The sequence below is a fragment of the Patiria miniata genome, unplaced genomic scaffold (genome assembly GCF_015706575.1).
Source record: "Patiria miniata isolate m_02_andy unplaced genomic scaffold, ASM1570657v1 HiC_scaffold_4, whole genome shotgun sequence".
Classification (NCBI taxonomy): domain Eukaryota; kingdom Metazoa; phylum Echinodermata; class Asteroidea; order Valvatida; family Asterinidae; genus Patiria; species Patiria miniata.
The window spans coordinates 6,824,743-6,851,089 of NW_024037071.1; the positions used below are offsets into that span (position 1 = coordinate 6,824,743).

At 40.9% G+C, this 26,347-nt stretch overlaps 3 protein-coding genes across 3 annotated transcripts; 1 reads left to right on the forward strand and 2 right to left on the reverse strand.

Annotated features, from left to right (window-relative positions):
* Positions 1–172: 172 nt before the first annotated feature.
* Positions 173–5,175, reverse strand: LOC119739833 (mediator of RNA polymerase II transcription subunit 28-like). The gene is made up of 5 exons (XM_038214925.1): positions 5,120–5,175; positions 4,682–4,740; positions 2,930–2,996; positions 1,956–2,068; positions 173–646 (listed from the first exon to the last, which is right to left on the reverse strand). The coding sequence occupies exons 2-5, from the start codon at positions 4,736–4,738 to the stop codon at positions 359–361; spliced, it is 525 nt and encodes a 174-aa protein (XP_038070853.1). The 5' UTR covers positions 4,739–4,740; positions 5,120–5,175; the 3' UTR covers positions 173–358.
* Positions 4,899–15,947, forward strand: LOC119739832 (succinate--CoA ligase [ADP/GDP-forming] subunit alpha, mitochondrial-like). Its single transcript, XM_038214924.1, has 8 exons — positions 4,899–5,003; positions 6,364–6,470; positions 6,560–6,676; positions 8,575–8,787; positions 11,463–11,604; positions 12,130–12,281; positions 13,324–13,512; positions 14,389–15,947. Exons 1-8 carry the CDS (start codon positions 4,946–4,948, stop codon positions 14,413–14,415), a joined length of 1,005 nt encoding a protein of 334 aa, XP_038070852.1. The 5' UTR covers positions 4,899–4,945; the 3' UTR covers positions 14,416–15,947.
* A 329-nt stretch (positions 15,948–16,276) lies between these two features.
* On the reverse strand, positions 16,277–26,321 carry LOC119739831. Its single transcript, XM_038214923.1, has 7 exons — positions 26,139–26,321; positions 23,978–24,156; positions 23,143–23,351; positions 21,855–21,975; positions 20,381–20,523; positions 19,325–19,435; positions 16,277–18,474 (listed from the first exon to the last, which is right to left on the reverse strand). Exons 1-7 carry the CDS (start codon positions 26,192–26,194, stop codon positions 18,277–18,279), a joined length of 1,017 nt encoding a protein of 338 aa, XP_038070851.1. The 5' UTR covers positions 26,195–26,321; the 3' UTR covers positions 16,277–18,276.
* Positions 26,322–26,347: the final 26 nt, after the last annotated feature.

The following is a 26,347-nucleotide window of genomic DNA, read 5'->3' on the forward strand; positions in this document are numbered from 1 at the left end:
AGCTAGTTCCAGAAGAGTCGAGTCCAAGCTATGCCTCATAATTCTGAAGAAGGTCAGACTCCAGATCGCGACCAGAAGAAACGCATTCTTCAGAGCTTTTAAAATGCGTGTGGTGCATCACAGAGATAACGTATCCATACTTAAAAACACGAAGTTGAGACGGTAGCAAATAATTTTTAAGAGAGGTTTTACTCCTTTTAATGGACATGTATTAGCAACTACAGTTTTCCATGTTCACCATTGCGGGTTCCCCTCTCTTGCCAGGACATTTGGAGCCAATTCTGAAACAGAACTGAGACACTGCTTGATGGTACTAGAATAGATTCCAAAAACGAAATGTCAAAGCCCGCATGTCCCATCACCTGCGATCAAAGTTGCCTCCTATACTGGAGGCAGCATGCTCCAGGTGTGCCAGGGGCCCGCTCAACGGCACGGGCTGGTGGGGAGGGAAGCCCATAGCCCTGGGCCCCATCTGCCTGGGGGACTGCTGCAGTGCTGCCTGCTGCTGCTGCTGTTGTTGTTGTGGGGAGGGTGGCACCCCGCCGTCGGACTGCTGCAGCACGGCAAGCCACTTCTGGATGTTGGCCTGGTGCTGTTGGATCAGGGTCTCCTTGCGTTGGAGTTCTTGCTTCAACTCCTCAACCTCCTAGGTGGAAGATGTAAAAGACGGGCAGTTGTTGAAGATGTGCACACTATTTTACACCCCATGGAGTTTTCTATTTAATGTAGGTCTCTCTCAAATGACGTCATTTCCTACAGACCAGCCATGTGCATCGGCATTTTGAGCGTTAACTTGCATAACGCACATTGGCCACGTCGTATTTCAAACGCATTTCGAGCAACAAGCGCATTTGGAACATTTTCAACACTACGCAATGCGTGCCTGATCGCATAAAATACGCATTTGCAGTTCTCCTACAGAGATAGCCGTCTATGAGACAAACCTATCTGTGTTATAGTCCAAGTATTTATAATGGATCACAAGTATATCACACGTCTGGGCATAAGCAAACCACAAGTCAAAGCACAAGTCCAGTTACAAGTAACAGGGGATGAACTATATAACAAAAGAATGACTTTGTCATAGATACTTTGAATAGCTTGCGAGTTGACTTGAAACTCTATGACTTGTGATACATCACAGGTACCTCAAATACAACACTGAGCACAACCTTATTTATGATTTTTCCAATGATACACCACACCCCAAAAATTGGCCCACGATAACCATTCAGAATTTTTGAATTGTTAACTGAGAAGGCCCTGTTCCCAATTCCAACAGTATTAGGGTATAGCAATTATCATGATTGGGAGATACTTTCAGAAGATCAAAAATGGTGCAGAATGTAGTAAGAGTTAATTAGCCCGTGCACCATGCATCATTTATACAGGGTGGTCCACAAAAAAACAGAATGGCATACTTCCGCTACCTGAAGACTCACACAACTTATACCACTGCATGGAGAATTCTTTCAGAAGAAAACAATACCAAGATCGTCCAATTCGGTCCAGTAGATTTTATTCTAGAGCCTATTTTGTGAAACAAAGTCGGGAGTCATTTTGTCCAGATGAATTACTAAACCGCGCCCGGGAATTGGACTTACATTGTAATTGATAGAGGGATTGTTATTATTAATACCCCCATGAAAAATATGTGCTTCACAAAACAGGCTCTGCAGCAAAAACCACTGGATCGACTCGGAAGATCTTGGTTTTATATTTCTTCTAAAAAGATTCTCCATCAATTGGTACAGGTGGTTTGAGTCTCAGGGTAGCGGAAGTATGCCGTTCAGTTTCTTTTTTGGACCCAACCTGTATCTAGAGAGATCCAGGGATCCAAATTCCAGTTTTCTATGCGTGGTTCTCCCCCCCCCCCCCTTCGACACAAGCAAACCCCTCCTACCCCTCCTCCCCCCCCCCCCCCCTCTCCACACATCCCTTCCCCCACCACACACCTCTTTGATAGGCAGTTCAGGTCGGGTAACCGACAACATCTGCTGCCGCTGCAGGAAGTAACTCTCCAGCTCTTTGGAAACGTCCAGGAATCGCTGGATTGACTGCTCCACACCTGTCATGCAAATCACACAGGGGCAAAACCAATATTGAATTGGAACTCTCGTGTTGAAAATCACACGCTAATTTTAAAAATGGTAATGTCATCGACAGATCAACCCATTAAGACCTACCCCAACAGCCAGGGTACTGAACACACAATGAGCGCTTATTTTATGGATATAGTTATGTGTACTTTATAAAACATTATTCCTGACATTTTGTCTTCGTAAGTTATACCTTAGAGAGTCAAGGTTGATTAAGGACACATTTCATTTGTCTCCCTAATGTCACAACTTAGAGGCAAATGTTTTCGTCACAAATAAGCTAGATCGATTGCTTGTGGTCCAAAATATAAATATACCAAATTTCGTAGGGGTAGGATAAGGGAAAATTGGGGTCAAGGTTCATTAAAGTTGGGAAAATTTTGTGCACAACCCCATGGTAATGTCTCCCTAAGGTACATTTTGTACCTTTTCCCGCAATTATTATTTGTATAATGATTAATTTTGGGGTTTTTGTGCCAATCACAACCATGTCTGTGCAACCGAATATCAAACCGAAGTTTGAAATGCAAACAGTGTATCTGAATGCTTGTTTTTCTCAGCATTATGCGTCATTCCATTTAGAAGGAGTTTAACTCTTTCTACCTGTCTACCTTTTCTACCTTGTGTTGAAATCAACCAACTTTCTTGTCATCCATTTCAGGGACGAATTGTAACTTTCGAAAGGGTTTTATTTCCGACAAATTTACATGTTTATCCACTAGGACGCCGAACAATGAAATTGAAATATAATTTTTGGAACATGTTGAATGCAAAGGAACTGGAGAATAAATCCTAAATGATGGCCAACTTCTTTTTCTAAGTCGTCTTACTTGTCCTTGTCTCTTGCGAATCAACAACATTCAGGTGATCTTGAGCAATCAACGTTGAGAAGCATCCCTGTTTCAAAGGAAAGTAGTATAACTTAGGATAATCACGTAACGCTGAACTGAATTACATGTAGGCTGTAAACCAATGTCCGATTTTTGGAAATATTTTACAAGCATACTCCTCACCACAAAGGTACATCAAAATACTAGAAATACAAATTATGAGAAAAGGAACTCCTTGATCGCAAAACACAGTCAGTGACATTTATACCTCAAGGTTTATGTTTGTAAAATTTAGTGACAAAAATTGTCCAAAGATCTTGAAAGACAGGGCTTGGTTTTTTTATAACAAGTTGTGAAGAGCATGGATCATGTTATGTCTTGACATTATATGGCAGTGGTGTTTATAGCAGTCTAATTCTTCCCATTCTATGGTACAACTTAGTCTAAACCCAGCCCAGTAACTGGAGCGCTAGAATTCCTTTTTTTAATTTTTGTCTTTGGTCGGTTGTACTACTAGTACGTCACTTTGAATGTCGGACACTTCGCCCCATTTCCACGTCGCCCCATGTCACTTCGCCCCTAACCACTTCGCCCCATCCCCACTTCGCCCCATTCCCACATCGCCCCATCCCCACTTCGCCCCATTCCCGCTTCGCCCCATTCCCGCTTCGCCCCATCCCCACTTCGCCCCATCCCCACTTCGCCCCAACCGTTAAATGTAAAAAAAAAAATCTCATCTATTTTTTTGGCTTAAAAAAAAACTATTTCAACAGATTCACTAATTGCTAACCAACGAAAAGAATTAGCCCATCACCAAATGAACAATTCATAACCAACCTCTCAAGCTAGGCTCTCCCCTACCGAGAAAAAAGCTTGAAGTAAAAGATCCAACTTTGTTCCCAACCCGGCTATACCAACCCGTCTCCCACTTATCTGAGAACGACAATACCTTTGACATCCTAATTTCACTCTTGGAGGAACCAATCTCATCTAAATGAAGTTGTAAGTGTCACATATCAGACAAATTTTGACGGAACATTTTCCTCAAGGCAGTGAGTTCCTTTTAACTCACTGACCCATACCTACGGATTCTTTTGAATCCAGCGGCTGATGATTTTATTCACAAGCCAATAGGAGAGGCGTCTCTGAATGGGATCTCTCATCTGTCTCTAGCACCACATCAGAGAGTTTGTATTTTTCCTGAGTTTCTAGAATTGGGAGCATTTATTAACTGGGGTCTTTGGCAGTTTATTTTGTCTGCACCCCTAGACTAGCCTTCACCTTTTTCATACTACTGGGGCGAAGTGGGGATGGGGCGAAGTGGGGATGGGGCGAAGCGGGGATGGGGCGAAGTGGGGATGGGGCGAAGCGGAGATGGGGCGATGTGGGGATGGGGCGAAGTGGGGATGGGGCGAAGTGGTTAGGGGCGAAGTGACATGGGGCGACGTGGAAATGGGGCGAAGCGTCCGACACCCGTCACTTTACTGGGTCTTCTGACATGACTGACATCTTTATATTAATATATACCATTTTAAAATACCAATTTTATTAAAGTAAAGACAACAACCTCCACCCCCCTCCCATTATTAGCTTGCCACTCTATCCACCCACCATGGAGGTAGGACCATGAATAGCCTCCATGCACCCACATGTATAAAAAAAAAAAAAAAAAAGTCACAGCATTTTTAATAGCAGATTATTTTCAGTTATTTCAAGAAGGCCCAGAACAAATTTTACGGTTCTTATACCTACCTGAAAAGCAGCCTCCATTTCGTCTACCAAATTCTTGTCATTACTGGGGGCAGCCATTGCTGAAAGGATTCAGGAAACATAAATATAACGGGATTGTTTGTAAGCGAGATGTCTAAAAACAAAACAATTTTATTGTTATGTTAAGTTAATGAGAGATCAACTATTGGTGGCGCTATAACACATTCGCGGTGGCGATTTTCTTGTCTGATACCCCTACTTACCCTCGTTGTGTATACATTCGACATGTGAATTGTTACCAGACTAATGCAACCGGCGTTGAACACTATGGCACTAGTTGGGAGGATATTTGCCAGAAATTTGGGTAAAATTAACACATTAAACCTAATGTACATTGCTTTTTGACTGGAGCAATATTACAAGGGAACATTGTGGCACATAATTTAAGCAATTTCGTGTCTTTTTATCAGTTTGTCTCACTGTATTTTTGATGTAATTCTACGATTTAGAAACACTGTCGCCAACCCACTAAAACTCGTAGCCACTGGCACGCCACTGTACAACAAGTAGAGCGCCCTCATTGTTAAAAGAATTTATTTAGAATGGAGTACATACTGCCATTGGTTACTAGTTTTAGGACCCCTTCCTTAGTGTAAAGTAAAAGTCTGAGTATATCCACGGAGCCAAGTCAGAAGTCTCCTGTATTACATCTGATACATTTATAATCATGCGTGACGTCATTTCATTCCGAAATCAGGACAGTTTAAACAAAGTAATACTGACTGTAGCCCCATAAATGTGGCCAATTTACTGGACTACCTCCGTAAATAAAGGCCACACTTCCACCATGTACAAAAACATGTCCAACTTTGTCAAATTTTGATTTTCACATTTAGGCTTAGTTTGTAGGGTTTTTTGTTTAGAAGCATACTCACCCTCTTTATTTATAGGCTAATCAGAAAGTGCTGCCTTTTTCAGATGTCCATTTTTCGTGAAATTTCCAGATACATTTGCACACGTTTGCGTATCAAAATTTCAACATGAAATTTTACGAAAATTAGACATCTGAAAAAGGCAGCACTTTCTGATAAGCCTATAAAGAGGGTAGGTATGCTTCTAAAGAAAAAAAAACCCTACAAACTAAGCCTAAATGTGAAAATCAAAATTTGACAAAGTTCGACATGTTTTTGCACATGGTGGAAGTGTGGCCTTTATTTACGGAGGTAGTCCAGTAAATTGGCCACATTTATGGGGCTATACTGACTGATGATAAGAGAATGAAAGGAAAGAATGTTGCATCCTGATACCACTTTTTTATCATATTATTATCTCCTTGAAGGTCAGTAATTACAAAAATGAAAAAAAAACAGACTGGGACTGATAAACATTTCAAATTTTGTTAAAAAGTACTTTGAAAATTCACTCAACTCTCCATCCATAGACTTTGTACACCAAAGATGGATACTACATTTTTTTGCAAATGAAACCTCCATTCTTAAGATTTGATTTTCTTAACACCTGGCGAAGGCCAGATATAATTAATCTTTCAAATTCATGGCTCTGAAGGATTTGTTTAAAAGGAAGTTGCCTAATGAGAACCATTCGGTTGTCTAACTGATGAATGCCCAACCTTGCCTCAGCAACGGTCGACTTCCGTAAAAATGACTGACATAGTAATACACGTAGTCTACTAATGACAATTGCATGGTTATTATTTTGAGCAGCTCGAAGCCACTCTTTAGGAACTAGAAGTTGCTACACCCACACCAGGGCCAATCTTCAACTGAACAACGAAACGAGGGTGATATGTCAAGGCATCACCGGCAAACAGGTAATTTGTCTTTACTTTTTCCCTCCCTGATCGTTCAACGTTCACATGATGAAGCAAGTGTAACACTTTATTGTCATTTCCCCACACAGGGGGCTTTCCACACCGCCCAAGCCCTGGAGTATGGCACCAACATGGTAGGCGGAGTTACACCAGGAAAGGCAGGCCAGACGGCCAGCGGGCTTCCAGTCTTCAACAACTGTAAAGAGGCAAGTTGGGATAAATAACAATAATAATAATAGCAGGCGTTTTTACAATTATTATTTTCCTTGTTTCAATGGGCAAACACTCCTGAAACCTTCTCAACACCCTGGGGAGCATACACGGTCGGTAGGCAGCCATTTTGGTGCTCTTGGTCGTAATCAACCTCTCACAGTAACCAACACTGCCCTCACATGTACCCGTCTACTCCTGGGTGGAGAGAAGCAATGAGTGACAAAGTGCCTTGCCCAAGGGCACACGCACCATGACCCCAGGCTGGACTTGAACCCACAACCTGCAGAATTACCCGCAGACCACAAATTCAGTGCTCCAGACCATTAAGCCAAGGCACTCCATTAAGCAACCAGCATTCACATGTACATAGATAATCCTATGGCCAGCCCGTGAATTTTCTTTTTCCCAAACGGATCGGGTTTCCCATCTTCTGATTGGTCGATTACACCTTGAGATAAACCCAGCTAAAGCTCTCAATGTTTTAAGAATGTTGCTTTCTCACCAATGTTACTTAAAAGATCAAACGAGAAGAAGCAAAACAAGGCCTCCTTGGGATTCAAACTCAGAGCAACTGATTAAAAGTCATGATAACTTCCAACCAGTCCAAGAATCTGCTGCCTTGCGTCTGTGATTTAAACACCCTTGTTCCTTATTATACAACTTATTTGCAAAAAGCCCCTGGACAGACATTTACGAATATGCATGAGCTGGGAAAGGGCACTCTCTTCCGATCTTCCCAGAACCGTATGGGGAGGGGGAGGGGGGGGGTGGGAGTGGAGGGGGAAATGCCCGTGGCCAACCTATTGGACCTAATTTAGTGACTGAGAGTTGGTCTGCGTCTTTCTGTTGACCCAACCAGACCAATTATTCTGTGGTTTTGCACAAATCTGAAAAGCATTCGCTCCATTTGAAACCCCATTTAACCAAGTGGAATTTCATCTTTGTGAACCGATGTTCACCTTTATTGTAGTTTGTAACAATTTTGTAAAAGTGGTGTACAAGTCCTGTAGTGTAGTCATTTTCAAGTTAAATGTAAGCCTATGTCGTGCGCAGGGTTGTTGCCTAAAATCTTAACCCTAACTCCCTACTGTCTTTTACTAAGTACTGGACCAAGTCCGCCAAAATCCATCAATTACGCTGCTTTCAATGCATACTTTGCTTTAGGCCTCCAGGCCCAAGTCCACCATACTCCATCAATTTTTAGTCAAACCAGGCCTGCAGGACCAAGTCCCCCAAAATCCACCAAAACGGGGGATGGATTTTGATGGAGTTGGGGAGGTTAGGAAACTTCAGGTTAAAGAGAATATACATCATTTGCTTTTGCTGTAACTTTCAGAAATGGATGGAATTGGGGGGGTTGGAAATATATAGCAAGTATAGTTACACTGACTTTTTTGAGGTTTTGGGTTCGACAATGCTATAAAAACCAAGAAAAACAATCATTGTCCTGTAGTCTGGTTCCCTGACTCCTTTTAAGAAGAAACAGAGCAGTTTACATATATTGGAGAATTATAAGGTCAGGGAACCAGTCTAGCTGGCTTGTACCCGTTCATAGGTGTGTAATCGATTGCAAACAAGTGCGATGGTCAACTGGGGCCAGTATTTGAAAAAAAAGCCACTTTTTTCCAACACTGATCGGCCGATCAGCCGATCAGCATTGGAAATTGATACAAAAATACCACTTTTCTTGAAAATGACAGTATACCAGGTGCCATGACTTTACAGGATGCTTTACACTGTCATTCACTAACAGTCCAGCAAGGTATTTCAAAATGATTTGGTAGTTTTATTTTTTGATGTTTGCAAATGTTGTATTTTCCCTTTAATGGCCCAAAACTCACTTGGAGAACAAGTTTTTTACATGAACATTGTTTGATCATGTTTCATACAGGCTAAGGCAGCCACGGATTGCGATGCGTCCGTCATCTACGTCCCACCGGGCTTTGCAGCGGCGGCCATCTTGGAGGCCATTGAGGCTGAGATTGGTCTGGTAGTCTGTATCACGGAGGGCATCCCCCAGCAGGACATGGTGCGCATCAAGCACCGGCTGCTCAGGCAGGACAAGACGCGTCTTGTGGGACCTAACTGCCCGGGAATTATCAAGGTGAATTTTGCTGCCTTTTTTATCCCCCCTGGCTTTCAATCCAGTCAGGGGGATATTGTGATCACGTATTCCTTCTGTGTGTCTGGGTGTCCGTGTGTGTGTTCCAGTTTACTGTAAATTCAGTCATCAATCTCAACCAAACTTGAAAGTTGGTCTGTGGAGAGAAGGCCGACGACAAAAAAATGCTTTCCAATATGGATATTTACGAGGTCTCTGGAGAGCTCAGCTCAGTATTACTAATGACTCCGAGGTCTCCGGAGAGTTCAGCTCAGTATTACTCATGACTCTAACATATGTTAGTCCGGGGTCTCATCCAATCTCTCCATTCAACCCCAAACTCCCCATTCAACTGAGAACTGGTACCTGCCGGGTGGACAATCAAGGCCGTCACTGAAAATTGTCCTTACTAACTGCCTGTACATGTATGCAAACTGCCAGGATGCCAGGGGGATCGCGCAAGTTTTACTTGCAGTATTTTTTTTTTCTCTGTTGCTTTTCTGTACAGTCATTGAGTGGTCGGGCACAACCCGACCACTCTCTATTATTGTTACGATTAATCTTTTTTTTTTTTCCATACAGCACGTTTCCGAGGGTTTTCTCCTAAACGGTTTATGATATGAACTTGTAACTTTCAATATATATCGACCCTCATTCTAAGTGGTGCATATTACTCTGACGTCATTATGACGTCATCGGGTGTCAAATTACAAGCGATTTTCGTTAAAAAAATGACGATCTTCTGTCACCTATAACTCTTGAACAAAATGATCAATCATGTTCCAACCTTGTAATCAGATAGACCATTATTTGATAAACATTTTATGTCACGTACGTGAACTAGCTTGACCTTGTCTTCCGGTTCTACCGGAAGGTCAAATTTAGGTGAATTCAAAATGTAGACATTAGCCTGAAATCAAAACAAAGCACCGTTTCTTCCAAACGGTTTACGGTATGATCCTAAAACCTAGTGTGAACTTGTACCATGTTACGAAGATGTTATAAATTTTGTTACGTCATCATGACGTCATCAGGTATCAAATTACAAGCGATTCAAGGGCAAATTTTGACAAAATAGTTTGCCCTATATCTTTTGAAGTAAATGGAAAATCGTGTTCGTTTTTTTTCCTGAGGTTGAAGACTATGCCGTGAGAAACATTTCTTGTTCCCAGACACAAAACCGCTTGACCTTCACTTCCGGTGTTACCGGAAGTGCAATAAAAACCGAATATAACTCAAAAGCGGAAACATTTTACCACAGACATATATATTATGCAAGTGTTTAGTGAGAAATGCCAGACAAAAACGTAGTGTGATGACGTCATCTTTCGAAAGGGCGCCCCCTAGCGACACATAAAACAGTGTTTGCTTTCTTTAAGTTGAAAACCATCCATTCAAATTTTATCAAAATCACCCCTTGATATTCTTTGAATAACCACAAATAACTTGGCAAGGTTTCAAATTCATGACGTCATCAGACCGGAAGTTACTTCTATGAGAATTTGCCAACGATCATATTGTAAAAATTTAATTTGATCATTTGATCCATGTCGTATATCGTAGCCCAAATAACGATACCATTACAATGTTCACCTTTTGCTTCCAAAAACTGTGACGTCATCAAACCGGAAGTTTGGTGTTATGAATACATACACTTATATTTTCTAAATGTTCATACGTTCAATAAATTCACAATGAACATCCACTCCGAACTAAATCAGTATTCACTTCCCGTTTTTGACTAAGCCCTTTATCAAGCCAGAAATAACTTGTATGTGTACATTGAATGTTTACTGAAATTTATCACAGCGTTTAAGATGCATTTTTTAAACAAAATAATTGATTGTCCTGAAAAGGATTTAATTTCGTGATCCTTTGTTCTTACATAAAAATATTCATTACTTAACTGGACAGTGTTCATAAAATAGTTGTTTACCCGACCACTCTGCGTTTGTAACAACAAACGTGAATCTCTGGTCTATCTTTGTTCTTTTTTTTTTGAATAGCGGTTGTACCTTGTGCCAAGAATTTGTTTTGCGGTGGTGTGGTTCTGAAAAGAACTTTGGGAAATTCAACATTTCAGAGAGTACGCTCTGCCCGTCCCCAGGAGACTGGGTTTGTTTGTTGGGGTTGGTAGTCATGCTGGGAATGAAAGTATGACTGAAATTGTTAAAGGTTGTCCTGCGGACTGCAAAGCACAGTGCATTTGAATTGTTCATATAATAATAATAATAACTGGTTCTTATATAGCGCTTTTAACAAAGATCAAAGGGCTTTACATCATTATTACCGCTGATCATTGGGCCAATGAAATATTCCAAATACCATCTCAGCTCCTTGGGGAGTATGTAGCTCGATGCAGCCATTTTGGCGCAAAGCAGCGAAGTCAATCACAATAACCATCTCTGCCCTCACAGGTACCCATTTACTCCTGGGTGGAGAGAAGCAATGAGTGACAAAGTGCCTTGCCCAAGAGCACATGCACCATGACCCCGGGCTGGACTCAAACCCACAACCTGCAGAATTACCCGCAGACCACGAATGCAATGCCCCAGACCACGAAGCCACAGCACTCCACTTTTGCTGCCTGCATATAATTATTTCAGCTCGTAGCTGTTTATTCATTCTGCAGCACCGTCATTATGTCAGGGTCCTTTTTTTTCTCCTTGTCCCTGCAGCCTGGCGCATGCAAGATAGGCATCATGCCAGGCCACATCCACCTGCCGGGCAAGATTGGCATTGTCTCCAGGTCTGGTACCCTGACTTACGAGGCCGTAGCCCAGACGACACAAGCGGGCTTAGGACAGTCCCTCTGCGTGGGTGAGTGTTGCAATGCAGACCTGTTGATCCATGAATCAAAATAGACCTGGGACATAGCTTTGCTTACAAGTGCACTTTTTTTTTATGTATGCCAGTCAGGGATGCAGCCAATCTTGCTCCCAAAGAAAATACATGTGTAAAACAAAGTGCAACATCTTATGTCTCAGTGATATTGCATTTGATTCAAAATGCAGTTTTCAATCAAATTGCATTTCATTCTTAGTACGTTGTTCTACTGAAAGAAAGATATCCCATGAACCCTTTACCCTCCTCGATCTTTCAAATCCCACCAAGGGTTTTTGGAGGACTTTGCAGGATTTAGAAGGAGAATGCCCAATCATCATTCCTTTTTATTTGACTCTAAAGAGCTCAAAGAATGTACCTTTGGTTTCCTGCAAAGTGGTAAATTTTGGAGGATTCAGGAAAGCTCATTACAAAAGTGCTGACAGGGTGAGGATTAAACATTTTCTTTCAGCAAAACATTGATACACAGGCGAAAGCTATTGTCATCTTTTTGGGATTCAGGTATTGGGGGAGATCCCTTCAACGGAACCAACTTCATCGATTGCCTGGAGGTGTTCCTGAAGGACCCAGACACCGATGGCATCGTTCTGATCGGAGAGATTGGGGGCGGGGCGGAGGAGAAAGCTGCCGAATACCTGAAGGAAAACAACGTGGTGAGTTGTGGAAAGGGGAATTAAAATTGAAAAGAAAAGGCACGGATGTGAATTTAGCACTAAAAGTACTCAATGTTGAGCTTTCACAGAAAGTAGTTAGGACAAATATCATGGTGAATGGACTGTCAATGTCCGACAATAGTTTCACCCCCTTGTTTTGAGTCAGGAGATGTTGTATGCAAGTATGCGATGTCAAGACTTGAACAAAGACTAGAGATGCCAACATTTATGTTTTAGGCGTAATATATGCGATTTATTCACCCCAAATACGATTGTACGATACTTATATGATTTCTATGGTTTTCCAAGATTTTACATGAGTAAAGTAATGTATGCACAATTTGTAATACACATAGAATCTTGACTCCTGTTTTTGCATAGCGGGTATTTATAAAATGGGAATTTGGTATCAGACTATTGGTGTATCAGACTATTATCAGACTATATCAGACTATTTCCCATAACGTTAGGCGATCTGGTTTTACTGTTCGTAACTGGTTGTCAACCTACTTCCACATATTACCTATGTGTACACTTAGGAAACCAGACTATGGATTGATTGAACCCTGTGCTCTACGGTGCAGTTCACGGAAATTGCAACATGGGAATTTTTCTGTGGCAATTGAACGTTATAGTGTTTTCATTTTGCTGATCGAAGATCTAACAACGATGGCTTCGTTTCACCAGAAGTTTAAAGATGAGTATAGCAAAAAAGTGAGATTTTGTTGTGAAATCTGTTTGTAGGGAAAAATACGCCTTCTGCAACAAATGTCACTGTGACATTTTTCAATTTTTCAACAGGTATCATATTATACAGGGAAGTTCTTGTTTTCAGCAGGTGTCTGATGAAAAATTCTCTTTTTTAATTTTGACTGTTGGCATCTCTGAAAGACTATGTAGTGGTCCATGTATAGCCTCGATGCTCTCATTCAGATATTAAGTCTGACTTCATCATGGAAACCTTCAAATCTTGTCTCAAGTCTAGCATCCGAATGGTTTGTGACTATCGATCTTGGTTATTGAACCTGTTTCCGTCTTACAGGGAGAAAACCGTAAGCCAGTGGTGTCCTTCATTGCCGGTTTAACTGCGCCCCCGGGCAGGCGGATGGGCCACGCCGGTGCCATCATCGCCGGGGGTAAGGGCGGGGCAGAACATAAGATTGAGGCGTTGAAAGATGCCGGCGTCCGCGTCACGATGTCCCCGGCTCAGATGGGGACCACTATGCTAAAGGTGAGGTCTCGGGTGATACAAGCAGTGCAGTAGTCTGAATACAGGTTCAGTGTCTGACACAGTATCTGACGTTCTTGTCTTATGTAAATACCAATGTAAATATCCATACATGTACTTCCACATACATGTATGACATGAAATGTACATGTATGTAATTGTATTATCGTATGGACCTTTATGAACAGTCTGAACAGCAACTTCCAAGATTTGATTTTTGAGGTTAGGTTTCTTTATCGGGTACCGAGTACCGGAATACCCCTAGTCTTGGCAGGAAAGAATGTCGCATCTTGACTCCACTTCAGCGGTTGTGTACAAAGTCTCTAGAGAGTCAGTAAAAATTTGCTTAAGTATTTCCTAACAAAATTGGAAATGTTTCTCAGTCCCAAATTCATGTCTTATCTAACATAAAAAATTGCAATGACTGACCCTTATTGCGATGAAATATGAAGAAAAAAGTGGCGTCAGGCTAAGGTAAAGGGGATGAACCTGTATTTACAGGAACGGAGTGCCCATCTCTCTTTCAAAGCGATTGGGCCAGACTTGAGTCCATGAAATGCTGCTGTGGGGAAATCGCCACACCTCCTCCACAGCGAGTCTGTTACCTTCCCAGCATTTGAATAATGCCGGTACCCATTCAACACCTGCGTTGATAGGAGTAATTGAGGTAAAGCGCCTTGCCCAAGGGCACAACACGCATGGCCACGGCGGGGCTCGAACCCACAATCTCATGATCATGAATCCTGTGCTCTACCGCTAGACCACACGTGCCCACGGTTGCAACATTCTTTCCTTTATTTGACCCACTAATTTGATAATTTTGAGCTTGTCAATTTACTTTTAACAGGAGTCCTTTCATTCTTTCTGTATCTCTTTCAGGAAATGGAGAAGATGGGTAAAGTCTGATGTCATCGCCCGTGTCAACAAAATACACCACCAACATGACTTAAGCAAAGAGTTTCAACTTGTTTTATAATGAGAGAGATTATTCTAGTGGTTATAATAATTACAGGAAATGGCGCCTTTGGGAGTCATTCCCATAGACTTGTGTGCAAAGAAATCCAAACTTTAATGATCCCTAACCCTAACCTAACCTACCATCTCCAAAAGTTGTCAATTTGGGTAGTGCCTCACGACAGTGGCGCACCCAGGATTGGCTCGGAGGGCCTGGGGGGGGGGCTCACAATTTTTTTCCCCCCATTTTTTTTTAGAGGTTATGAATTTTTAAAAAAAATGTTGCCCAAACTTTTTGGCCGCAGTAACTTTTTTTTGGGGGGGTGGACTATTTTGATGTTGGTGGCGCCATTTACACCCTTATTGTACTACTCAAAAATAGGCCACATATCATCACGGTCAAAGCGTGGGACTAAAAAATTGACAACCTCTTCGGGGGTCTCAAGCCCCCCTCCCCTTAGGTGCGCCACTGCCTCTCGAGGAATCGATTTAGCCTATTTGCGACAAGTAAATTTATGCCTAGAAATAGACTTGAAACATTAGCGAGACAATAATATGTCTCCCTAATCTACCTCGTCTCCCTGAAGTACAGCATTTTAGCTAAAAGCGTCTTCCTAATGGCACATTTACACAAATACTACAAACTTGCAAATCAGTATGACTTTGGATACTGCAAAGGCCAATCTCACCATGTTTCCGGAGGGCAGCAATCAAACTGGGGAAACTGATATCAAATTAGTTTTATCAAATTAGTTTTGAACTTAAATTTCAGAATGTTGAATGCGTTTGTCAAAAGAATTATTAGCAAAACTGAGTAGCCATAATTGTAGACTACCCAATTTTGGCACTTTTGTTTTCTTGAAAGATATGTATACATTTACTTCTTTAAAATGTAGAAATAAAAATGAAATTGTTCAAATTGTTTCTTCAAAGATGAGATTTGGAACACCGGAGTCGGCCCACTTACAGGTGATCGCAAGAGGCTTTAGACAGTTTCTTTTGAAATTCTCTTTGAGTTTCAAAAAAATTGATGTGATTTAAGATTGCTTGAACTTAGACTGTTTTGTGTGACACCATGCCTGTTGGCTGCAGAGAGTCAAAACAACCACCAATTGTCTATTATAATTGATTTTTCATAAAAGAAATTATTCAAATATTTGCTTAGGTCATGTCCTTTCAAGTTGTACGCTCAACTGAAGAAGTCCTTGTTAGAAAGAGTGAGTTGATCTTGCAGAAGATGGCACGGTGACTATGTATGCATAAAATATTCAGAGATTGGGGAATCTCATCATATTTGAATAACTTGTTGATCAGTAATTACAAGTTACTTGACATATTATTTACATTGTACAAAAACATACCAGAAAAACGTGTTTTTTGCATCCTTCAGTCAAATGAATCTACAATTGTAGGAACAGCTTTGAGATGGAGATTTGATGACTGACAACATTAAAAGTACAGACTCGTGTTTTTCCGAAATTTAACTCTCAATTTAATTGCATTTTATTGATTTTTTGCAACCCGAGTTTGAAATGTGTGTGTGCCACATTTTGGTTAATTTTAAGCAGGTTGTCTGTATTCTCATTGTACAAAGTAACATTATTGTACATCATTTGGATCCACTCGGACAAAAAAGGAATAAACTCAAATTGAATTGTTTACATTATAAACACCACCGGCTGTACAAATTTCCTTGGGGGCATTTCAGTAATGTGTTGTTTACAGCATCAGATAAAAACTTGTTCTTTGAATTTGGCCTCTTTTTTTGACAAATTTGCTTCATTCAGAAAAAACAAATTAAGCTAAACTATTGGTAGTTCATGTTTATAGACATGCTTTGCATGGCTTACTTATGAAACGCTTATATTGATGGATTTACAGATTTGAGTCAAGTCCAGTACACTTCCAATGCTCCGACTTCAAATAGGTTGGACGGGAAAATGAATCTCGACAAAATCCACAATTCCAACTTGCCCTGCCTGCTAACTAAAAAACAATACACAAGTCTTCTTTCTTAACGACAATCTAATGATGTTTTTGTCTGAAAATTTTAGTAATTGAAAAAAATTTCCACAAAATTTCAAATTCTACATTCACCTTATCTATTCACATACTTGATAAAAGTGATTGGGCAAACAAGCTTAATAATTAAATCTTGCTTATTATCCTGCCTATCCGCTCCGTTCACAAGTACCCCCTCACCGGCAAAGAAAGTACAGTTGGGGGTGAATAGGGGTAACTGACCGACGCAATCTTGCCCGACTGCAATTTTGCCGCGACGCGCAGCCGTACCACTGCGTGTACATGTACATAGTACAAATCCCCCGGTGTACGTGCGTCACACACAAGGAACGGTGCGCGTCAACCAGCTAAATGTCCTGCCCATGGGACGTCGTTGCTAGGTAAAAGGGCGCCCTCTTTCGTTTGCGCATGGAGCCCATAAAGGGTAAACTAAATTCTATTTTTCTCATTGGCACCACATGTAGGCTTATGTGAGCATACAGAGCCAACAAGAACATTTTGGAAAGGTCATAAAATGCCAAACCGAAATCTGATTACTTTCCAAAAATAAAATACAATTATCCTACCAAATAGTTAAAGTTAGTTTTTCTTTCTCTTGTAGGCACTAGGAATATTTAGAGCACATGCATGCAGTGTTAATAAAAAACAAATTAAGGTCATACCCATAAAATTATATCAATTAACATAATAATTTCAAAGACCGTTTGATCACAAGGCCTTTGACAAAAACTCCTTCCACACAAATGCAAATTCACAAACAAGAAAAAAAGTGCTTGATTTTTTGTTTTTTAGGCAAAGCACAAGTGATTCATTTACAAAGATAAGGCCATTCAATCCTGCTCAAAAGGCAAATATGTACATATATACAAAATGCAACAACTACCCAAAATGGTTCGGAAGCACAACATAAAATGTCATAGAAAAACTATTTTGCCAAAATAAAAAAAAAAATCTGCATTCTGCCACTAAAGTGTTCCTTAACATACCAATTGCACCTAATGATACTTTTTGTGTAAGCACTTTTATAACAAGCATCTGAATACCTCATGCAAAACAGGAAAATAAAAACATCAACTTTTTCTTTTTTGATTCTCATGGAATCACGCACTTATGTACAGTACCTCCCCCCCCCCCCCCAAAAAAAATTGTTTTCAATTATTTCAATTTGACGTCAAGGTGAACATAAATACAATCACCCCAAACACACCGGACAAGATTCTCCTTTCCAGTTTCTGAAAAGTTTATCAAATTTTACAAAGTCATCAGAAAATTAAGCATCGATTAAAAAAAAAACTTTAGGAAAAGCAATTTGATATGATATTGTACAGAACAAACACACATGCAAGGAATTTCGTAATTTTTAAACCAAATACTAGCAAAGATTTCAGTCAAATATGCAGGTTTTATTTGGATAAAAGTACTGTAGATAATCACTACAACTATGAAAATCCTAATCACCTTAATAAATACATGTACAAAAAGAAACACCCAGAGCTAGTACTATGGTACAAAATTTGATTTTTTTTTAAAAATAGAAACTGCTTTTTCTCTACGATATTTTGCCCAAAACAAATTTGAAAACAAAACTGCGATTAAAAAAAAAATGATAACAGTGTAAAAACTGATGACTTGGACATATTTATGAAATCAAGTTTACATTCATTTCAGGAAATTAAGTTAAATATTCAATGAAATTAAAACTAAAACAGCAACAATACATGTACTTTTTAAAGTAAAGTACGCAAATCAAGAACACAAATACACACATAAATTCTATCTTTTTTCTTTCTTTTAGTAGCTAAAGACATTGTCGTCATCTGCAAAATCCGCACTGACCCGGCTGTAGGAAATATTGAGCGGTCCGTTTGCATTTTGCTTCTTTTTCCATCTCTTGTATAGCACCGTGGAAGCCACACCGATCAATCCGCCAAACAGAACACCGCACGCAATTATGAGCACCAACGTCCAGTTTGAAGAAGGCTTGCTGGCCTGGTGGAAAATAAAAGTGCTTTTTTAGGATGCCAAGTTATTTGCGAGTGCGACCAAAAACGTAAACATCACCCCTCTATGATCTTTACAAATCCATTGATGATTATGCAAGATGAGAAAGGTCATGTATGGTTGACATCCCCTAATGTGGCGAGGCCCTAACGTTGCGCACTTCGATTTTTCGCCTCTGGCGCCTTGCTAGAGCAAATGCTTTACCTGAAATTTTAAGGTAAGTGAAATTTCATCAGGATCTAAATATTTCTGTCCATAAATCTATAAGTTACCTGCCCGTTACAAAATTGACAGAGAAATTTATCTTAGCATGATTTTCCGATTTTATTTGGAAGTGCACAGTGAACCCTTTTTAAAAATGCGCCCAAAAATAAGAAAACATTTTTTGACAAACTTCTAGTTGGGTATGTGAGGCGAGATAATAACTGGTTTATCAGAATTGTTCAACTTTAATGAAATTCTTTAATGTTAATTGGGGATTTTCCGAGATTTCTTACAACTGCCCAATTTCCGGACGCCCCCCTTTTTGCATTTCGGACTCAATTTCATGACACTGAAATTGTTCGCAAAGGTTCAAACAGCGAGCATGATTAAGGTAAAAGTACCAGTATTTAACTGAATGAATTGGAAGTTTTTCAACAAGTAAGTTTGGCAACACTGTATGAGGAAGCCACCTTCAATGTTTGTTTTTTTTTTCAAACAATACCATTTCAGGCGGAATAATTTCACAGGGTATTTGATACCAGTCCCATCTTCACATTGTAGCAAGGTTTCTGTCATTAAATTGGTAGGTACTTTTCCGGTTATATTTGCAAAAGATCCTACGTGGGCTACTTACTGTTACTAAATAATGTGTAGTGGTAGGCACAGTAGGAATGACTGATGAGGCATTACTGGCAAGACCGTTGCAGTTGTCGCTGGCACAACAGCATAAAATGGACTTCCCAACCTGCGTACATACAAAAATGGGCGACTTTAATAGTGAGTGTGACCATTCCGTAATCATTCACTCCTCTTTCTTCTCAACTTGTTATTAGTTCTTACAAAAAATCCTTACCCAGAGAGAAACAGATTTTTGACATTCTACAAAATTTCAGAATCAAACAGCTGTGCCAAATACCACAGACTTTCTGTAATGCAAAAAAAAAATGTTGCTTAACAAATTTGCAAGGTAAGCAAGAATGAGCTTTGCTCCCCTTGAAAAGTTGTGCAACCGATTTCATGAAACTCATCGTAACTAACAATGCATCGCAGTGCTGCGACACGTCCTATCCCTACGATACCTGCGATGCTGCGATGCGACCTGCGATCCATTTCACAAAACACGTCATACGTGCGACACGTCGTAGGTGGATTTATAGCACAACTCGGTGACTGTTTTATGTATTTATTAAGTGTACAGTAAATAGTCGTCTGATATTCAGCAAAGAGTCGTCTGATCTCTCGAAAAACTTTTAAAACGTAAAACAAAATGGCGGACGTGTGATGCCATTTGAAGGGAAAACAAGCTCTCAGTGGACTCTATAGCTACTTCGAAATTTCAACCGCAATATTCCATGCTAATTCATAATTATGCAATGCAATTTCTATTAAACACACATTGTCTCGGTATGATAGTCTCATTTATGTATTTTTATGGCATAAAACTGGCTAAGAAAAGGATGCTTCCTATTTTGCCATGACCACCTAGACACGTTGTAACTTGCGACATGTGTTAAGCAGTTGTCAAGGAACTAACGACGCGTTCAACACATGGCAAGTTTCATGAAATGGATCATACGACGCGTCGCGAGTTGTTACACGCCATAACTAGGGTTGCGATGCATCGCAGCGCTTCGTGAAATCGGGTGCTGGACTTCAACATGTTAGCCACCCATTTCGGACCTGCCCCTACCTTTACACATCTACTCTTGTTATCAAGAGTGATGTTTCGGCAACTAATCTGCGTGCGTCCTGAGCTGCATCCAAATGACGTCACTCCGTCAGCGGTCCGATTGTAACAATACTCGCTTCCACCCGGACACTTGTACACGGGGACTGAAAAGAGGCAGAGGGCAGTCAGATCAGAGAGGGGAAAAAAATGAAAATGTAACAGTTGTAATGTCTTTGAATTAACTCCACACTGGAATTGTACATGGAACGTTGTGGACTTGTCACAATTTGGTCATAAGCCCCGCCCACTTGGTCATATAAGCCCCGCCCAGAGAGGAAAAAAATGAATACATGTACATAACAATTGTATGCCATGTCCTTCAATGAACTCAAAAACAGGAATTCTACATAAAACTTTGAGGACTATCACGACCGCCATTGGACCGTTCCAGACTTGGTCATCAGCCCGCTCATTTGGTAATAAGCCCCACCCAGTTGCTCATAAGCCCCGCCCATGGGCAACAGCATGTGCATATTCCCAATACCAGCCACTACTCCAGCCACATGCATCCTACACAAGAACATGCATGTCAAGCTTTTGTCAGACATTTGATAGCACAGTCACTGCTTTTTGACATGGCAGTACCATGGGGAAGGGGTTAATGACAGATAGGACCACTGGCATTTATTCCAAAACTAACCTACCGAATAATCAAAAAGCATGCTTGCATTGTAGATCGTACTGGTACTAAACCAGGGATCGACCTTAACTTTTATTTTCACTAGCCAGCCGGGCTACTGAAACAGACTCTTACAAATGTAACTAGCCCGCGGGCATTTCTTGCTAGCCCCCATGTTTTTCTGTTATATAGTGTCTCATAAACACCAATGTGCATACATGTAAAACGTGTATCCTGAGGCAATCTCGTCAGTGTTTTTTAATAAAGAGATCTAATAATTTAACCCTAAACAGCTAATAAAATTAGACACAAATTGATACAGGTTTGCTTTCTGAATTTAATGTTTTATTTCTTCCCGTCCTTTCATCTTTGCCGTATCCCAATAATTTTTGACTCGCCAGCCGGGCTACTTAAGGAATGGTTTGACTAGCCCACCGCTGTTTAGACTAGCATCAGGCTAGCGGGCTACCTCTAAAGTCAAACCCTGTTCTAAACAGCCCTTGCAATTACTCTGTCCGGCTTGATGTCATTTAGCATGTTTAGAGGAAATCAAGAAATGTTGGTGATTTCCAACGATCAGTCAATTGACTGATTTTTGGAAATAAAGAGTGCTATTGACGAAATTGTGTTGACGAAAGGTTGTGCAAGGTTTTTCACTGTTTTCTTGAATAGTGTAATATCCACTGAGCTGATGGTTCAGCAAGTTAGGTTTTGAACATTCTTCTTTGGATTTTGAGCGGTGCTATCATATATGCTATATAGCTGACGAGTTTACAATGTAATATAGGTAATAACAGGTTAACTGGTTCGCAATACCTGGTCCTGTGCCATTGTGACTGCCCGTCTTATGGCATGAATTGACGGTGGCAATCTCGAAACCAGTGTGTTGCTTGAAGAATTTAAGATTGTTGCAGTTGGACGTTTTGCAGCAATACGTCTGGAGGGCAAGAAGGAAAAAGAGTGAATTCACACGATTGGTCATTCTCTGAATGCACCAGTGATGTCTTGAAATCAGCAGACTTTTACTGAGATGTCAAAACCTTGAGTCAATTTCCGAGTTCTTTGAGTCCCCAAAATTGAGTTTTCCTGTGACCTGGCCCAATATCATGACGCTGCTTAAAGGGGCACTAGGTCCTGAAATCCCTGAAAATGTTATGTTTTGGATTGTTTACTAAGCCTATTTCAAACATCTGGTTGAAAGGAAACCAACCTAATGTCTTACCGTTCCCGAGATAAGACGAAAAAAACCCGCTTGTTTACATCGGACATGACAGAGTACAAATACGTTTTTTGTGTCGTTCTCAGTGTACGCTATACACGTTGTGTGTCTCGGGAACAGCGCGCGGTGACCAATCACCAATGCAAAAATTTGTGGTTTCTTCAATGTCCGCAAAAGATGAACACTTTACGCGTACGAATGAAATCACAACTAGCATCCAAACAGCTCGAATTTATGGGGTCACAAAAGTGGACCCCGAAATTTGTTCTCGCACGCATAATACAGGAGTAACACAAAAACGCCCAGTTTTGAAAGAATAGTTGTGTGGATGTTTATATCCTACTTTTAAATGTTATATCCGATTATCATCATCTCGTTCAAAGCGCGTTTTGTAGCCCAATTGGGCTGTTCCAGGACCAAGTGTCCCTTTAATTAACAGTTAGCAGAAAAGTTGTGCTTACTATGGGCTCCGTGCACAAGTACCCCTTCGACAGCAAGAAAAGGAGAGTTGGGGGAGACCTAGACTGGTTCCCGATTCATCCACTGCATATTTCGAATGATCCAAAGTTATTGGGGGTGGGGATTAGTCTGGGAGTCCATCGCAAGATAAATTTGTACACATTCGCACGGCGACGCCTGATGCTTCCGCAAAGACGCTTTGGTTAATAGCTTTGGCACATTCAGGAAGTTGTGCGTTCTTCGCGCGCGAACCAGTACAGTACAGTACGCACACACTGTGTGTCCAGTACATGGGGCTCTCAAAAGTGGTAAAAACGAAATGACCAGGACTTATCCGGACTCACAAACTGCCGACATAAAACCCTTAAAAACGTCAGATGTCAACATTGGGATATTTGGTAATCAGCAACAACAGAATATTCTTACACGTCCATTTTTCGGGCACTCTGCGGTGGCCAGCATGCAGCTGAAGTTGGCTGTCCAGGTGCTATTTGTTGAAACAGATGTACTTGAGGGATGCAAGGTTGCAGTGCACCAGCTAACCAAGGAGGCATTTTGCGGTTGGCTTGTAGTCACTGGGGCTACTGTGGGCTGGGCGGGGGTCTGTGATGGGTTTTCCCCAGTATCAGAAGCAGCTGAAAGTAGCAATTACATATACACATTGAGCAATAATCACAGAAGGGGTCAATATGGTGTACTGAGATTCCCAAACATTAAGAGGCTGAAAACTAGTCCAAACAATTTGGACTATGAAAGACCCAAACCTAACCCTAAAAGTGCCTGGGGGGGGGGGATCCGCCCTCCCCCTCAACTGTTTCCGCAATAAACTTGCAGACAAAAAGTTCCAAACTGAGCTTTCCTGACTTTTTGGCCACAAGTCTTGCGCATTTTTTGATACCAAAAACTTAAAATTCGGACCATGGGTTACCACGCAGCAAACATTTTCCACTGCAGCGCGCCTTGAAAACTGAATTTACCCATATGTAGTTTACACAAAGCAGACTTACCAATTTGTGCATATGAATAATTAATTAGACGATAATTCCCGAAGCCTTTAACCAATAGTCATGAAAATTCTTGGGTATGTTCATATTATGTTGTTGTATGCATGCACCAAGTTTCACAATTTTTCGTCCCCCTGATACTCAAACCGGGTTGTGATCATTGATATCGGTTCTAATTTGTCAAAAAAGGAAAATGATCAGAAATTTCGAAAATGTTTTCAATCTGCTTCGAACTCATGAGTTTCACTGCAGCAAACCTGTCGACGTTGGCTGGGTTGTCATGGTTGTAGTGTGTGACATCGGTTCCTCGCATGGAAGGGGGGTCAGCTTCCGTTCGCTATGATGTTTGATCTGTCCTCTGGTGTTACTCTGAATGGTGCCCTGGTAGCAAGAGAATGGCTCATCGGTGGTGTCCTGTGATGAACTCAGACTAGACCTGGAAGATCAAGAGTGGAAGAGGAAAAGTCAAATTAAAAGTAGATTTTGTTCTCTTACACAGGGAATCGGGCTTGTAATTAGACGACACAAGCCCCGTTATAAATGTGATTATGGATTCACAATCGTAATTTTGCAACACCATAATGATTAGCAGTATTGTAGAAAATCACGTTCCGGTGAGCTGTAACAATAGTCAAACGCAGTGGCTATTGTTACGGCAGCCGTAACGCATTTCCCATTTTCTATCGTTACGGTAGACTGCAACTTTTATAAAAACATGACAAGAAAATATAAAATTAGAAGGAAAAAAGTGAATTTGAACGTTATGAAATTCGGACTTTATTTCCCTTTTTAAAAAAATCCTCCAAAGCCTCAGGTTAGAAAAAGAAAAAAATTCGAGTGCAAAACTGAGATTCGAACCCGCAACCTCGCGGTGCAAAATCCTACCCTCTACCGCCTGAGCTGACGCACTGCTCAAAAACGTGTGGAAACAAAAAATTATATACCTGCGTGCGTATCAAAAAAGTATCGTAGAGGGCGCTAAACAACGACTGCCGTAACGATAGCCACTTCGATAGTCAAAATATGCACTTCAACGGTAATATGCACCATCTTGCTTATATGGGCCAATTTTAAGCGCGTTGTTGTGTACGCATTGTCAATCGAAAACCTCATCATGCGCTCATTCTGAAATGCGCGCAACTCGTCTAGCAATAGCATTCAACACGTTTTCTTTTTGCCCCATGAACTACTTCTAGTTCTAGAATAAGAAGGCACCCGTGAACCAGATGGCGCATTCGAATATAATGCCAAATTATTCATGTCTGCCAGGCTGAGTGCCAACCTGTTGTTCAACTTCCCATTTGCATTCAGAGTCATGCACATGTTCATGTTGTGCCCATTCTTGAAAATCACGCATTCTCGAGAATGGGCATGCACATTCTCGAGAATGGGCGCGCATTCTTAAGAATGAGCGCCCATTCTTAAGAACGAGCACGCGTTCTTAAGAATGAGCGCTCATTCTTAAGATTGGGTGGGAATATCATGTGCACAATTTATGAATTTTGCCCAATCTTAACAAACATTGCACGACATAATTATGTTAAATGAATTGTATAGCGGTTAAAAGGGAAACAATTCACATAAAGAGGAAAGAAAATGTGCTATGCTTCTGTACTCGTATAACTACGATAATTTGAATCAAATTAAACCTGTTATTATTGCTTTTTTTCTGCCCACTATGGGAAGTTTTGTAATAACGGAGGACTGGGAACTAGTCTGGGAAGTGCTTTGTTTAGGCTAGACAAGTTACAAGTCCCTGCATGTATCATATGCGTGCCACGAAAAAAACGATGTCCAGAAGCTGCCAAAATTGCTCTTTTGACTAGATAGAATCCAGCTTTGCGACGTTATGGTGGGATGTGAACAATAAATTGGTGGCAATTTAAATGGGAAATAGCATTAGCACTATGGGATGTCGCAGTATTCATTCTCATTCTTCACATTCTTCATTCTTACGTCCCCCCCCCCCCCCCCGCTTTTATTATCCCAAAAATCAGAATTCTTTGCACTAGTATTATTATGTCTCTTATATTTTCCCGGTCCCCCCCCCCCCCCATATTAATACGCCTTTACTTATCATATCCACTCTACTTTTCAGCGCCTTGCGTTGCAACAGTATAATTATTGAGAATCAGTGAACGAGGATTCAGCTAGACTTGCCAAGCGCAGCCGGTGCTCGGCATCGACAAGACCGTTATCTTGTCGCGCATTCTCGAGAATGTGCGCTCAATCTGGAAGAGTTATTTTTTGCCAAGATTGAGCAAGGATCCAGTTGCACATTCTCAAGAATGTGCATGCCCATTCTCGAGAATGCGTGATTTTCAAGAATGGGCACAACATTCACATGCCTTTGTTTTAATTTTGTGACAGTGTTTGATCATTTTTTTGTAACTGTAGGCCTATGGTTTTTTAACTTACAGAGAGATAGTCAGAGCCACCACGAAGCAAAAAGGGTAAGAGGGATGGAATAACATGATCAGATGCTTCTGATGCAGTTAGCCAGTAGTTTATATTGATTTTCTTGGCTTCAAAAAATTGACATGACTGGAAAATAGCGACGACACATCCAACACAACACTGACACTTGAGGGCGCCAAATTTCGCAACTTGGTACCAGCTTATTTTTA

Coding starts and splice junctions, on each gene's coding strand:
- LOC119739833 (XM_038214925.1), bottom strand. CDS start 4,738: ATGGCTGCCCCCAGTAATGACAAGAATTTGGTAGACGAAATGGAGGCT. Junction 2,069..2,929: donor TTCGCAAGAGACAAGGACAA/GTAAGACGACTT, acceptor TTTGCATGACAG/GTGTGGAGCAGTCAATCCAG. Junction 647..1,955: donor CTGAACTGCCTATCAAAGAG/GTGTGTGGTGGG, acceptor TCTTCCACCTAG/GAGGTTGAGGAGTTGAAGCA.
- LOC119739831 (XM_038214923.1), bottom strand. CDS start 26,194: ATGTTATTCCATCCCTCTTACCCTTTTTGCTTCGTGGTGGCTCTGACT. Junction 24,157..26,138: donor GTGGCTCTGACTATCTCTCT/GTAAGTTAAAAA, acceptor TTGATCTTCCAG/GTCTAGTCTGAGTTCATCAC. Junction 23,352..23,977: donor AACCCAGCCAACGTCGACAG/GTTTGCTGCAGT, acceptor TGCTACTTTCAG/CTGCTTCTGATACTGGGGAA.
- LOC119739832 (XM_038214924.1), top strand. CDS start 4,946: ATGCAACCGGCGTTGAACACTATGGCACTAGTTGGGAGGATATTTGCC. Junction 11,605..12,129: donor AGGACAGTCCCTCTGCGTGG/GTGAGTGTTGCA, acceptor TTTGGGATTCAG/GTATTGGGGGAGATCCCTTC. Junction 12,282..13,323: donor ACCTGAAGGAAAACAACGTG/GTGAGTTGTGGA, acceptor TCCGTCTTACAG/GGAGAAAACCGTAAGCCAGT.